At 36.8% G+C, this 15131-nt stretch overlaps 1 protein-coding gene across 8 annotated transcripts in view; it reads left to right on the forward strand.

The window, feature by feature from the left end:
- LOC110446508 (ral GTPase-activating protein subunit beta-like) overlaps window positions 1-15131 on the forward strand; it is a 46644-nt gene that overhangs the window by 20872 nt on the left and 10641 nt on the right. For 6 of the 8 annotated variants that reach the window (XR_002462476.1, XR_002462477.1, XM_021491683.1 and 3 more), the window contains 10 exons: window positions 321-449; window positions 1350-1454; window positions 1708-1800; window positions 1913-2280; window positions 4431-4490; window positions 9557-9667; window positions 10288-10465; window positions 10844-10935; window positions 13021-13145; window positions 14734-14913. Coding sequence is in view for 6 of the 8 variants with exons in the window: in XM_021491683.1 (XP_021347358.1) it covers window positions 321-449; window positions 1350-1454; window positions 1708-1800; window positions 1913-2280; window positions 4431-4490; window positions 9557-9667; window positions 10288-10465; window positions 10844-10935; window positions 13021-13145; window positions 14734-14913 (1441 nt within the window). In the remaining 2 variants the exon portion in view is untranslated. The remainder of the gene's footprint in view (window positions 1-320; window positions 450-1349; window positions 1455-1707; window positions 1801-1912; window positions 2281-4430; window positions 4491-9556; window positions 9668-10287; window positions 10466-10843; window positions 10936-13020; window positions 13146-14733; window positions 14914-15131) is intronic. The other 2 variants (XM_021491687.1, XM_021491689.1) reach the window with 1 other exon arrangement.

Genomic DNA, 15131 nt, shown 5'->3' on the forward strand with positions numbered 1-15131 from the left:
AAAACTGTTTATTTGTGAGGAGACATGGTGGGAAAAACTTACAGTATTACACCATACAGACGTAAATACTGTTTATTTGTGAGGAGACATGGTGGGAAAAACTAACAGTATTACACCGTACAGATGTAAATACTGTTTATTTGTGAGGAGACATGGTGAGAAAAACTTACAGTATTACACTGTACAGATGTAAATACTGTTTCTTCATGCCTATTTATAAGGGATACATGATTCCCTCAAAGTGTTTTTTACAGAAGTGGAAGATAAGTGAATATTTGTTGTTATCTATGAGTGTAATGTCCAGCTCTGTGTTATTACAGACATAGTGTCGAGTCCAGATACCCCAACACAGTGTATTACGTTTATCTCACTGAAGAAGAAGATCATGGAACTATTGCTGAAGGCTTTATACAACGCCAAGGATCCCACTAATACTCAGATGTTGTTAGGTAAGACACGTACAACTCAGATGTTGTTAGGTAAGTCACGTAATACTCAGATGTCGTTAGGTAAGACACGTACAACTCAGATGTTGTTAGGTTAAGACACATAATACTCAGATGTTGTTAGTTAAGACACGTTATAAATGGGTGTTGTTAGGTAAGACACGTAATACTGAGATGTTATTAGGTAAGACATGTAATACTCCGATGTTGTTAGGTAAGACATGTTATACTCAGATGTTGTTAGGTAAGACACATAATACTCAAATGTTGCTAGGTAAGACACGTACAACTCAGATGTTGTTAGGTAAAACACATAATACTCAGATGTTGTTAGGTAAGACACATAATACTCAGATGTTGTTAGGTAATACACGTTATACATTGATGTTGTTAGGTAAAACACATAATACTCAGATGTTATTAGGTAAGACACGTAATACTCAGATGTTGTTAGGTAAGACGCTGTGGATATCATTGCAGTGTAATTTCAGTTTGTCCGCTGTTCATGTAGTAAATTCTTATTACACTGCCACCATTTGTTAAGTAAAATCTTGGCGTTTTGAGGGATTTCACAGTATATCAGGAATATTGTATCCGGGAATATTTTTCAATAAATTTTACCTTGAAATACATTTCCAGTAAAAAAGGTTGCCGATAAAAGTATTATAGAGGTTTACGTCTCCCGTAGATAAAATAAGTCATTCATCACTTCTCTATCAATATCATCAGTTTTCATTGAATAGTATGGACTTCATGTATAACCGGGCTACTGTTGACCTTTAGTTAGTGATATGGTGGCGATCCAACCCTGAATATTGCAGCATGGTTTAACTGACCGTTATAAAGATGCATTAGCTAACACACGGTTGATTGTGTGACATCCTTTCCTGTGTACTTGTACAGGGGGCCTGATGTTGATTGTACAGGATTTGGCCATGTGTGAAGCTGCAGATCAGACCACGGTCCAACCCCAGCATGACACCTCCGGGGATTCCGACTCACACGGAGGTATACATTCTCTCTCAGAGGTTTGAATGGTACATTCACTATATAAGCATAATGACATGCATAAAGAACTTTTTATCGTGTTGTCTGTCAAAACTTGTTTAAGGAACTTTGGCTAAAGCATAAGAGCATAACACTGCTTTGGAATTTTTCCAAAGTGGGTGAATACTGTATTTTAAGAAGTTTTTCTCTGGTTTATACAGCCAATTCAGGAAATTTAAGGAAAGTGAGTTAAGTGAAACCACTTGTTTTCCAGATACCAGCCGCACCAGCATGAACTCCATGTCATCCGACTCCAGCTATCACGAGTCGTCGTACCATCGCCTGCCTCTCACCCCTCAGGATCTCGGTAGGCTCGCCATATCATGTTGTAGAATATTTGAATTAAAAGTTTTAATCATCTGTACCAAAAAAGTAGTTGTTAAGTTTGTTAATGTGTGTCATTGAACTCTGTTCCACAGAGACGGCGTATGGTCTGTTTGGCGATGCTACAGCACTGGTATGCCACCGTTTGATGGCCTCATGGAAGACCGACCTGAACACGGCACTAGCGGCTATGGAACTTCTCGGGGGCCTCGCCAAGGTCAACATCAACCCACCTAATCTGCTCATGTGTAAGCGCACAGTCAAATGGATCTGTGAGTTTATCGTGTATCAGTGTAGCCGCCCCGCCCCCTCTCACTCACGTGACCTTCACTCCATGATCGTGGCAGCGTTTAAGTGCCTGACTCTGTGGCTTGTGGAGCACAGCCGTCTGATGTACGACAAAGAGTGTCTCATTAACGTCCTAGAGGTGGTCGAACTCGGCATATCAGGCTCAAAGTCACAGGTAAGATTACCCATCATCATACTCTTTGTGGCCATAGCATTTCATTTGGGGATCTTTACTTTTATAATATTAAATATGTTTAAAATGAAGTTATTGATAATTTTTTGTAAAAAAACCACACTTCCATTGATTTCAAAGAATGATTTGAAAGGGGATTGTGTATCCCAATATCTACTATGATGTAAAATTAAATTTGTTTGTTTACTTCACTTGGTAGATTGTACTCACTTAAAAGTTCTGGGGCATAATTTACAGATTTGAAATTGTACATGTAAAGTGGACAATGTCAGTAGTGATAGAGCAGAGGCTGCTGTACAGTGATCACACTGTAGTGATACAGCAGAGGCTGCTGTACAGTGATCACACTGTAGTATGTCCAGCTTGTTGGTGGAGAAGCACTGTTTCAGAACTTGTAATCAGATATTCTGAGACACACATACATTTGTGTACTTGGTACATTTAGAAATTCAGTACTGTCAAATCTGTTTGAATTTCTCTATTTATTATAATCCTTTGCCTCGTACAAGCACTTTTAGAAGCCTCTACACTAACCCTTGTGAGAGTGCCTTTTGACCCCCGTACAGTCACCATGTATTAAATTCTATTTGATGCCGTACGATTTAGAAAACTAAACCACAGTAGAAAGGACTTTGAAAATTCTAAAATTGATAATTATTTATAAAAAAAAAACCACCATAAAATGTGTTAGCCTTAATTTAGACTAACTGTTAAACAAGTAGACCTGTATACACGGCAGTTAAATTCTTGTTTTACTTTATAGATACTTCGGACACCTGTTTCTTAACTCTTCATAGACACAGTAAATGGCCTTTGTACAATAAACAATTTTGAAAATGTCTCTCAAAATGAAAATGAATCTGTGAAACTCCTATTTTCACCAGCACAAAGCACAAGTGATTGTGTATTCCAAAATAAAATCATGGGGAAATGTCTTCTAGATTAGAAAACCTGTCATTTCATATTTTCACTCTTGCTGTGTGATAACATCAGTAAAATCACTCCTGCTTGAATGTGTACTAAACATGATACTCCGTGGGAAACTATTAGGTATTGCCTAATCTCCTGTGACCTGAACTACAACACAAGTGTGACTGTCAGCTGTTGGTCCATCACGTGTGTATCTAAATTTTCCTCAATAATGATATACAACAGATATAATATATCAAACAACACACTTGGTATTTTGACAATTTTCCCACCACAACAGAGACGTAAAAGTCTCTATATCTTACAGTTTAACTCTCCTCTAATCACACACTATATCACACTTAAAGGTTGCAGTGATCAGTGTTTCAGGAGTTAATGTTCGACAGCAGCTTTGATTTCCGTCATTTACTATCTGTTTGAACTGATTACAGTGCCTTATGGTTGCAGACCAGCTGCATAACTTCCAGGAATTTTAAAATATTAAACAAAAATAATCCATGATGTTTGTTATTACGAGTGCATTAAAGTTATACTTTTTTGTAAACCCAGGAGCCGTCAGCGCCTTAAGTAGATATGTAATTTCATGTGATATCAATGCAGTCAAAATTGATCATAAAATATTGTAAAAAAATACTTCACAGATCATCAGATGAGCACACTAATACGTTACAGAAAATCTTCTGATTTGAAACTCTCTCGACAGCGGATGTCTCAAATTGATTAGAGATATCAGATCAAGGTTGCTAAAGTGAGATGGGTAATTATTTCCCATAAATAGTATTTAGTGACATCTTCTCTGAGCAGCAATAGATATAGGTTGGTTTATTAGTAAATATAGTGGCTTATCAACTAATAACTACAGAAGTTATTGATTAAAGTGGTTAATTCTTCAATAGATCGTGAAGGAATAATGTTATGAAATACAACGTACAGTACAGTGCTATACAAACCTGCATTTGTTATGGACTATTTGTTTGAACACATAATTGTCCCTTGCAAGTAAAAATGAATTATTGACTTTGAGCTTCACAGCTTTAGAGCTCACGATTTTCCAAGAATTTTCATGAATTAGTTTTGTACCTGAATCAATTAAAATTGAGTTATTTTTGTCTTCTAATTTATGACTTACAATCTGAGGTTACATTGCTAAATGCAGTATTTAGCGGAGAGGTATGCATCAAATTAAATTGTTTTGTTTACAGAAAGTGACAGGAGAGAATCACAGTGTTTCCGTTAAGGATTCAAAAACTGTGACGACACAGGTACCTATTATTACGTTGTTGTTGCCGTGCCAACAGCCAATTGCTCTGCTTCCCTATCATACTGATCATACATAATATGCCATATTCTCCTAACATGATTGCCACGTTTAACGTAACAACCTAGCACATTCTAATCATCCTAATCATTGATGTGCATGCAAAACAGCTTAGACCCCAGACAGGATACAAGAGTTTCGCTGAGAAAGATCTACTTTTCTTTATCAAATTACAATATATGTACAAATAAGATATTCTCATAATAAAACTAGGAACAAGTATTTCTCTGAATAGGAACTGAGAAGGAATTTTTCTAAATAGAAAACACCTTTTTCTTATCTCAGAAATGGAAGTCATCAGATAAGCTCTAGATTTGAATAGAGACAAAACAAGTATCTCTGAATGGATTGTTTATTTATGTAATAGAAATAGTTTTTCAAGTATGACAATAAAAGATAAAAGTTGTCTCAGTAAAGTTTCTCCTGTCTTAGTTCTCTGACTCTTTACTGTTGTGATATAATTTTGGTAAAGTGAAACTATTTATTGTCATTGTTCAGGGTTTAATATTTTAATGTCAATATTTGTTAACCCTTGGGCTGCCATGTTACCTTGGCCTTCACCCTTAGTGAACATGATACACCTCGGTTGAAAACAAATTTGTGTCTCCTGGACTAAATATGTTAAGGCAATGGTATCACCGTTCACACAGATCCTTCCTCCTCCTAGCTTTACTCCGTTTGTTTAAAGGAGTATGCACCGCTGAAATAGAAATATATTGTTCATCACTCTAATGCCAATATAGAATCAAATCAGCAGAATTGGAGTCAAGTTTTGACAGTATGGCTTGAGCTCCAGTAGTCATCTTTTCTCTGCTTGAGCAAATATCCAAAGGGAGATAATCCAGTTTTGCTGGTCTTAGTAACATTTTTAGTTCCAAATTATTGTTGTTGACGCCGATTGCCTTAGAAGTCTTATTCAATGGAAATGTTATTTGAAAAACTTGTATACCTGCTGCATACAGTTTTCGAAATGGTAATATTTTTTAATGCAATAACTGTATAGTCATAGGGGAGATAATTCAGTTATCACAACTCAGAGGTGATATAAATAAGTCTTTTCAAGTCATAGGGGAGATAATATAGGCTAAAGGTGAGGTAATCAGATACATCCAATCACATTACGTATAGAGGAGATCCCCCTTAAATTCCAAATAAATACCTCTAATCAGACCTGAGTTAGTTCAGTCATTACAAACCAAAGGAAGGATAAACCAATTAATACAAGTCATAGGGGAGATAATTCAGTTATTACAAGTCCTAGGGGAGATAATTCAGTTATTACTAAATGCATTTTATTGATTGAATGACATTAAATGTACATGTTCATTAAATACTGTATTGATACTAATTACTTCAGTTGGTTTTATGTGTTATGACATATAATTATTGTTTTTACTGAATTATAATATATAATGACACATATTTATCTTGGCGATCCTTGTACCACTGTCAAAACTGTAGCTGTGCTTTGGAATGTGTTTTCTCCTGCGTGGCCGCAGTATAGCTTTGATGAATCATTTCTGAAAAGAATAATATATGTTGCGGGACGTTTATGAAAAGAGAGGTAATTCTTTTTACGAAAAACCCCAGTGCAGTGGGACAGGGATCCTTAATGTTCAAGAAAATTATGTTTCTTTTCTTAACCTGCTTTATATTATTAACTAATTGTACCAGATATTTTGTTCTCAAACAGTCCTTATAAAAGTATTTAACTTATTTTAGATATCCAATGTTCTGTTCTAGCACTTATAATACAAAGACAGGATTCTTTAATCATTATTTGAATCGGTGCATGAAAATAAATTTATTCATAAACAAGCTGCATCAAAAATAATAGTTTTACGGACAGAACTAAAGAGTTCTTTAAATTTTCCGTGTAGATGTGAGCATGGTTAACTTCAGTTACAAATACTGTGATAAGCCTGGATTATATTTAGATCCCATTGAGAACACTGGTTAAGGAATGGTCTCTCTACCTTTTTAGATTCATTTTGACCTAGATTTTTTTTATTGTAGTGTAGATGGTTCTTTCGAGTTCCATTTTGACCCAGATTTATTAATAACTGTGCAGATACAAAATGTATTTCAGAAAATTTTAAATATTTTGGTGAAATTTTACAGTGGTACATGGATAATACTGTATAACAAAATCCTTTGATAGAAAATGCTGAAATTTAACCCCATAACGTTATATATACCCTTAAAAACCCAATCCCCCATAGCTGACTAGGCCATTTTGTACACGCTGTGGGATACACGTTACGTCTTCTGAATAATTACTGGTTTTACACCTTCTCAATGTCAAAAATGTTCATCTTGTGGAGTGCAGGAGATTATGTTTTGATGACATGATCACGCTTCGTGGGAACCCCATTTGTTTGCAGCTGGAGTAGTGGTGATTTGTTTGCTGCTGGAGTAGTGATGATTTGTTTGCTGCTGGAGTAGTGATGATTTGTTTGCTGCTGGAGTAGTGATGATTTGTTTGCTGCTGGAGTAGTGATGATTTGTTTGCTACTGGAGTAGTGAGGATTTGTTTGCTGCTGGAGTAGTGATGATTTGTTTGCTGCTGGAGTAGTGATGACTTGTTTGCTGCTGGAGTAGTGATGATTTGTTTGCAGCTGGAGTAGTGATGATTTGTTTGCTGCTGGAGTAGTGATGATTTGTTTGCTGGCTATGGCTATATAATTAATGAAGCATGTCATATTTTGTTGACATTTGACCTCAACCTTTTTTTGAGATCTTTGAACATGAGGAGTCAAAAGTCAACATTTTATTGTCTTTATATTTAGGTTTAGATTTTAAGTAGTTTTGTGGTTTGTGCCGTTTTTATAGTTCATTTACATTTTATTTCATAGGATCATCTCTAAGAAAAACTGCATGAAATTGTTTTTATACATATTTAGAAATCCATGAATGTAAGCTATCCATGACAACAGTTCTGTATGATCTCAAGGTTTATTTTATAAACATGATGTATGAAATGCATTTTTATTTACTGTAAGTTTTTCACCTTAAATCCTGAATTGTGAATGTGCAGGTTTTGTTGTTTTTTGGTGTATATTTCTGTCAGTAACATGTACAGTCTTATCTTCAGTTTAACCTACAATAGTCCCATAATAAACATATATTTGTATATATATAAATGTTTTCTTAAACTTGATTATTTAGTCATTGTATCAAATACAATATAACCATTGGGTACTAACTACCTCTCGATTCACTATATATAAGTATTATGGTAGGCAGTAAAAATATATTTGTCAAGTGGTTGTTATTTGCTGGAGTATTTGTCGACAAACATTTTTCTCACATCAATGGATTAAATGCTGTGTGCATGGCCTTAGCCAGCAGGGATACAAGTGGGGGAAGTTCCCCCTAGTCCACCCCTCGACCCTCCTAGTTACTTTCGAGATACATGTATTGGCAGCTGACTGACCTGTTCTGGTCTTGTCATGCTTAAAATTCACAAAATTTTACAGCTTTTGGTGCTTTTGCCCCCCCCCCCCCCCCCCTATTTGAAGTGTCAACCCTTAACCCAGATTTCAACTTATCTCCTTTATCTGCAGGACCCCCGCACTCCATCCCCCAAGGCTATGGCCATGGTGTTAAAACAATTCAAATATATACAGTCAAACCTTGTTATCTGAGCTGGTTTTATCCAGAAAACTTGCAAAATGGACTCTCATTCTCAGGAATAGTATCTCACAACAGAAATTGTACTAATAAATCTGGATATTTCAATTTTTTTGGGAGACATGTTTTTACATTCTGCTTAAAAAACAATCTCCAATTCAAAAAATTGTATCAGTATGTCAAAAAATCTATATCAATAAATGCATTCCCATTTTATAAGCTTTTTAAAAAGTGTGCATTCTCTCAAAATATTCCAGAAATAAAAAGTGTCAGGATAAACAAGGATTGGCTGTAGAATTTTAAAGATTTATTTGTATCAAGTACAGCAGGAAATGAATTCTACAAAAAAAATGGGTTGTTATAGGTTACACGCTATGACACACACATGTCACTTCTAAATTGTTTTATTCCTGGGAACATTTAGTTCTTACAAAATATTGGTGTGATGAAACAAAATATTGGTGTGATGAAGGTGGCGTGTAATATATCTTAATGTTGTGTTTTTCTGGGCTGCCTCTGTCACGTGTGACTGTTGATGAGGTTGTTTAGACGGTCATGTTTGACCATTGATAAGATTCTCTTAGACTTTCTCTTTGACCATTGATAAGGTTGTTTGACCATTGATAAGATTCTCTTAGACTTTCACGTTTGACCATTGTTAAGGTTGTTTGACCATTGATAAGATTCTCTTAGGCTTTCACGTTTGACCATTGATAAGGTTCTCTGAACTTATGTTTGACCATTGATAAGGTTTTCTAGACTGATATTTGACCATTGATAATTAGTTTGTTTGACCATTGATAAGGTTCTCTGAACTTATATTTGACCATTGATAAGGTTGTTTGACCATTGATAAGGTTCTCTGGACTTATGTTTGACCATTGATAAGGTTCTCTAGACTGTGATATTTGACTATTGATAAGGTTGTTTGACCATTGATAACGTTCTCTGAACTTATGTTTGACTATTGATAAGGTTTTTTGACCATTGATAAGGTTGTCTGGATTGTGATATTTGACCATTGATTAGGTTGTTTGACCATTGATAAGGTTCTCTGGACTTATGTTTGACCACTGATAAGGTTGTTTAACCATTGATAAGGTTGTTTGACCATTGATAAGGTTGTTTGACCATTGATAAGGTTGTCTGGACTGTGATGTTTGACCATTGCTTGGACCTATCAACAATTATTTACAACATTATTCATTCACATTCACTCAATATGTATGTCTTATTTATAAATCCTGGTTCACATGATAGTGAAATAATGATTGGAGATTTACATTTACCAATACAATTTTGACACAAAATACAATCAGTAGCAGTTTGATGTATCAACAAATCAAAATACTCAACCATCTTTCCATTCAATCACAGAATCGGGCCAGTGATCCCCCAAAATTCAAGGGAGATAAGCAGTTAATGCCTGCATCGATGAGGGTAAAAGATGCTGCCGAGTCAGTTCTCACCTGTATTATTCAACATGTGGTAAGTTACATTCTGTTCTCCATCTTGTACTATACTTTGTTATTGTCTTTTAAACAGGGAGCTTTAACTCCTCTGTCTAGAGTCTCAATGATCAATTCTCCTCTAGTAGAGCACTACTTTATCATTGTCTGTTAACAGGGAGTTTTCCCTCCTCCGTGTAGACTAGAGTCTCAAATCTCCCTCTAGTAGAGCACTACTTTATCATCGTCTGTTAACAGGGAGTTTTCCCTCCTCCGTGTAGACTAGAGTCTCAAATCTCCCTCTAGTAGAGCCTTACTCTATTATTGTGTGTTAAACAGGGAGAGTTCCGTCCTCTGAGTAGACTAGAGTCTCAAATCTCCCTCTTATAGAGCCTTACTCTATTATTGTGTGTTAAACAGGGAGAGTTCCGTCCTCTGTGTAGACTAAAGTCTCAAATCTCCCTCTAGTAGAGCCTTACTCTATTATTGTGTGTTAAACAGGGAGAGTTCCATCCTCCGTGTAGACTCAAGTTTTCATTCTCCCTCTAGTAGAGCCTGACTTTATGACTATCTGTTAACAGGGAGCTTTCCCTCCTCCATGTAGATTGGAGTCTCAATTCTCTCTCTAGTAGAGCACTACTTATCATTGTCTGTTAACAGGGAGCTTTCCCTCCTCCGTGTGGGCCTGAGTCTTTGTTCTCGTTATTGGATGAGAAATCCCTCTTGAAGTACTGCAAGGGTGTGGGATTTTCCGAGCAGGCGTCGCCTTTCCGATATTTTGTCCTGGAAAACTCCATTATTGTGGGATTGCTGGAGCAACCGTTGGGAAATGTGGAGGGTGAGTAGGATTAATTCTCTTAGTTCATCAACATCCATGATGTACTTAGTATGATTATGTCATTTCTTTGTAGAAAGCACCTGTTTATTCCAAAAGTGTTGAATATATAATTATGTTTTTGATACAATATTGTCCTGATCTTTTTGTACAATGTTGACCAGGTAGTGTAGCTAACCCTGCTGCGAATGAAGGTTGCTGGAGAATCATGTATCTCTTCATATTAAATGATACATAGATTTATCTTCCCAGAGCTGAAATGTTATTACTTATTGCTGCAGCAGCTCGAATTATCCTCAGGCTTGAAAGATGCCAATTTTAAGAACGTTTTTGTTTTTGTTTTTCATTATTCATGATTTATGGAAATATTTCGGTTTTCAGATCCACTGCCCAACGTGACGGCCTTGATACGAGGCCCATTTGGGAGACATGCTTGGACCATGCAACTGCGGCATTCTCCCCGAAATAAAAACGTACGTATCTACAACCTGCCCGTGATGATATCTATAGTAACAGTAAGGTGAACTCCCTGTGTTAGAAAACATAGGCATGTATGAACCATGGTATACAGGTAGGTTCATGTTGAGCTCCCTGTGTTGGATAACATAGGTACGTATGAACCATGGTATACAGGTAGGTTCATGTTAACTCCCTGTGTTAGATAACATAGGTATGTATGAACCATGGTATACAGGTAGGTTCATGTTAACTCCCTGTGTTAGATAACATAGGTATGTATGAACCATGGTATACAGGTAGGTTCATGTTAACTCCCTGTGTTAGATAACATAGGTATGTATGAACCATGGTATACAGGTAGGTTCATGTTAACTCCCTGTGTTAGATAACATAGGTATGTATGAACCATGGTATACAGGTAGGTTCATGTTAACTCCCTGTGTTAGATAACATAGGTATGTATGAACCATGGTATACAGGTAGGTTCATGTTAACTCCCTGTGTTAGATAACATAGGTATGTATGAACCATGGTATACAGGTAGGTTCATGTTAACTCCCTGTGTTAGATAACATAGGTATGTATGAACCATGGTATACAGGTAGGTTCATGTTAACTCCCTGTGTTAGATAACATAGGTATGTATGAACCATGGTATACAGGTAGGTTCATGTTAACTCCCTGTGTTAGATAACATAGGTATGTATGAACCATGGTATACAGGTAGGTTCATGTTAACTCCCTGTGTTAGATAACATAGGTATGTATGAACCATGGTATACAGGTAGGTTCATGTTAACTCCCTGTGTTAGATAACATAGGTATGTATGAACCATGGTATACAGGTAGGTTCATGTTAACTCCCTGTGTTAGATAGCATAGGCATGTATGAACCATGGTATACAGGTAGGTTCATGTTAACTCCCTGTGTAAGATAACATAGGTATGTATGAACCATGGTATACAGGTAGGTTCATGTTAAATCCCTGTGTTAGATAACATAGGTACGTATGAACCATGGTATACAGGTAGGTTCATGTTGACTCCCTGTGTTAGATAGCATAGGCATGTATGAACCATGGTATACAGGTAGGTTCCTGTTAACTCCCTGTGTTAGATAACATAGGTACGCATGAACCATGGTATACAGGTAGGTTCATGTTAACTACCTGTGTTAGATAACATAGGAATGTATGAACCATGGTATACAGGTAGGTTCATGTTGACTCCCTGTGTTAGATAGCATAGGCATGTATGAACCATGGTATACAGGTAGGTTCATGTTACCTCCCTGTGTTAGATAGCATAGGCATGTATGAACCATGGTATACAGGTAGGTTCCTGTTAACTCCCTGTGTTAGATAACATAGGTATGTAAGAACCATGGTATACAGGTAGGTTCATGTTAACTCTCTGTGTTAGATAACATAGGTACGTATGAACCATTGTATACAGGTAGGTTCATGTTAACTCCCTGTGTTGGATAACATAGGCATGTATGAACCATGGTATACAGGTAGGTTCCTGTTAACTCCCTGTGTTAGATAACATAGGTATGTACGTATGAACCATGGTATACAGGTAGGTTCCTGTTAACTCCCTGTGTTAGATAACATAGGTACGCATGAACCATGGTATACAGGTAGGTTCATGTTAACTCCCCGTGTTTGATAACATAGGTATGTATGAACCATGGTATACAGGTAGGTTCATGTTAACTCCATGTGTTGGATAACATAGGTATGTATGAACCATGGTATACAGGTAGGTTCATGTTGACTCCCTGTGTTAGATAGCATAGGCATGTATGAACCATGGTATACAGGTAGGTTCCTGTTAACTCCCTGTGTTAGATAACATAGGTACGTATGAACCATGGTATACAGGTAGGTTCATGTTAACTACCTGTGTTAGATAACATTTTATCCAGGTGCAGATTTCAGTATTTTAGGAGGAGGGTGGGATGTTAGGTGGGGGTGGGATGTTAGGTGGGGGGTGGGTTGTCATATTTTGTTTAATTGTTATCTGATCTCTGTAAATAAGATCTCCTGTTTTGCATTCTATCTAGTCTACAGTGCATTCATTATTTCGTCTTATAGGTTAACTCCAAGTCACACCTGAGTGACCCTGGACGACCTCTGCCGATGGAAAATGTTGGAATTCACCACAACGTCAAACATCGGCACTTTCCGGAGTCTGTTGACAAGATCCCATTTTCTCAGGCGTAGGTATCCTTGTTCTAAATAGTGTGAGAGAAAACTTCTTTGTGCTTTTGAAATTCCTATCTGTTTGAAATAGAAGTCTGGGTCTATGTTGCATCAAAACCCTGCTCTTTTATTTCTCAACAACTGCACAGATTGTAACCAAATTTAGTTTGAAACATTTCTGCGGCAAGCTGATCATAATTTGTATAAACGAACATCTAGTGACCAGAACTACAAACTACATGTAAAAAATAAAATAGGAAGTTCACAAGAACTCTTTTGTAAATACAAACTGTACACGGGTGTAATACAAACTGTACACTGGTGTTATACAAACTGTACACTGGTGTAACACAAACAGTACATGGGTGTAATACAAACTGTACACTGATGTAATACAAACTGTACACTGGTGTAATACAAACTGTACACTGGGGTTATACAAACTGTACACTGGTGTAACACAAACTGTACAATGGGTGTAATACAAACTACATGGGTGTAATACAAACTGTACACTGGTGTAACACAAACTGTACATGAGTGTGATACAAACTGTACACTGATGTAATACAAACTGTACACTGGTGAAATACAAACTGTACACTGGTGTAATACAGACTGTACACTGGTGTAACACAAACTGTTCAATGGGTGTAATACAAGCTGTACATGGGTGTAATACAAACTGTACATGGATGTAATACAGACTGTACACTGATGTAATACAAACTGTACACGAGTGTAATACAAACTACATGGGTGTAATACAACCTGTACACTGGTGTAATACAAACTGTACTCGGATGGTATACAAACTGTACATGGGTGTAATACAAACTGAACACTGGTGTAATACAAACTGTACACTGATGTCATACAAACTGTACAAAGGTGTAATACAAACTGTACACTGGTGTAATAAAAACTGTACACTGGTGTAATACAAACTGTTCACTGGTGTTATACAAACTGTACACTGGTGTAACACATACTGTACATGAGTGTGATACAAACTGTATACTGATGTAATACAAACTGTACACTGGTGAAATACAAACTGTACACTGGTGTTATACAAACAGTACACTGGTGTAACACAAACTGTACATGAGGGTGATACAAACTGTACACTGATGTAATACAAACTGTACACTGGTGTAATACAAACTGTACACTGATGTAATACAAACTGTACACGGGTGTAATACAAACTACATGGGTGTAATACAAACTGTACACTGGTGTAATACAAACTGTACACTGGTGTAATACAAACTGTACACTGGTGTAATACAAACTGTACACTGGTGTAATACAAACTGTACACTGGTGTAATACAAACTGTACACTGGTGTAATACAAACTGTACTCGGATGTTATACAAACTGTACATGGGTGTAATACAAACTGTACACTGGTGTAATACAGACTGTACACTGGTGTAATACAAACTGTACACTGATGTAATACAAACTGTACACTGGTGTAATACAGACTGTACACTGGTGTAACACAAACTGTACATGGGTGTAATACAAACTACACTGGTGTAATACAAACTGTACACTGGTGTAATACAAACTGTACACTGGGTGATGTTTGCAGTGATAAGAGTATCCCTACCCTGGAGTCGCTGGTGACGGAGAAGGAAAGAGCCAACCTGACCAAGCTCAAGTCCTTCATTGAGAAACAGATACAGTTCGAGAATCAGATCAACAGTCGCAGCAAACAGGATCTCGCCAAGTCCAAGTTCCCCAACCCCGAAACAGAGTGTAAACCCCCAAAGTGAGTATAGATACGCCTCAGTTAACTCAGCTCTCCTCAGATAAAAATAAATGTGTCATCTCGTCAAGTCTACATTCCCATAACATACAATATATTGTGATAGATGCTTTGACCGTACATAACATAGAAAGAAAAGTCAAATTATTGTTGGTACATGTATATGTACCTCTCATTACAACGTTAAGCTTCATGACCCTGTTAAGATATATGTGATGAAC

Source organism: Mizuhopecten yessoensis, unplaced genomic scaffold, assembly GCF_002113885.1.
Source record: "Mizuhopecten yessoensis strain PY_sf001 unplaced genomic scaffold, ASM211388v2 scaffold2741, whole genome shotgun sequence".
Classification (NCBI taxonomy): Eukaryota; Metazoa; Mollusca; class Bivalvia; order Pectinida; family Pectinidae; genus Mizuhopecten; species Mizuhopecten yessoensis.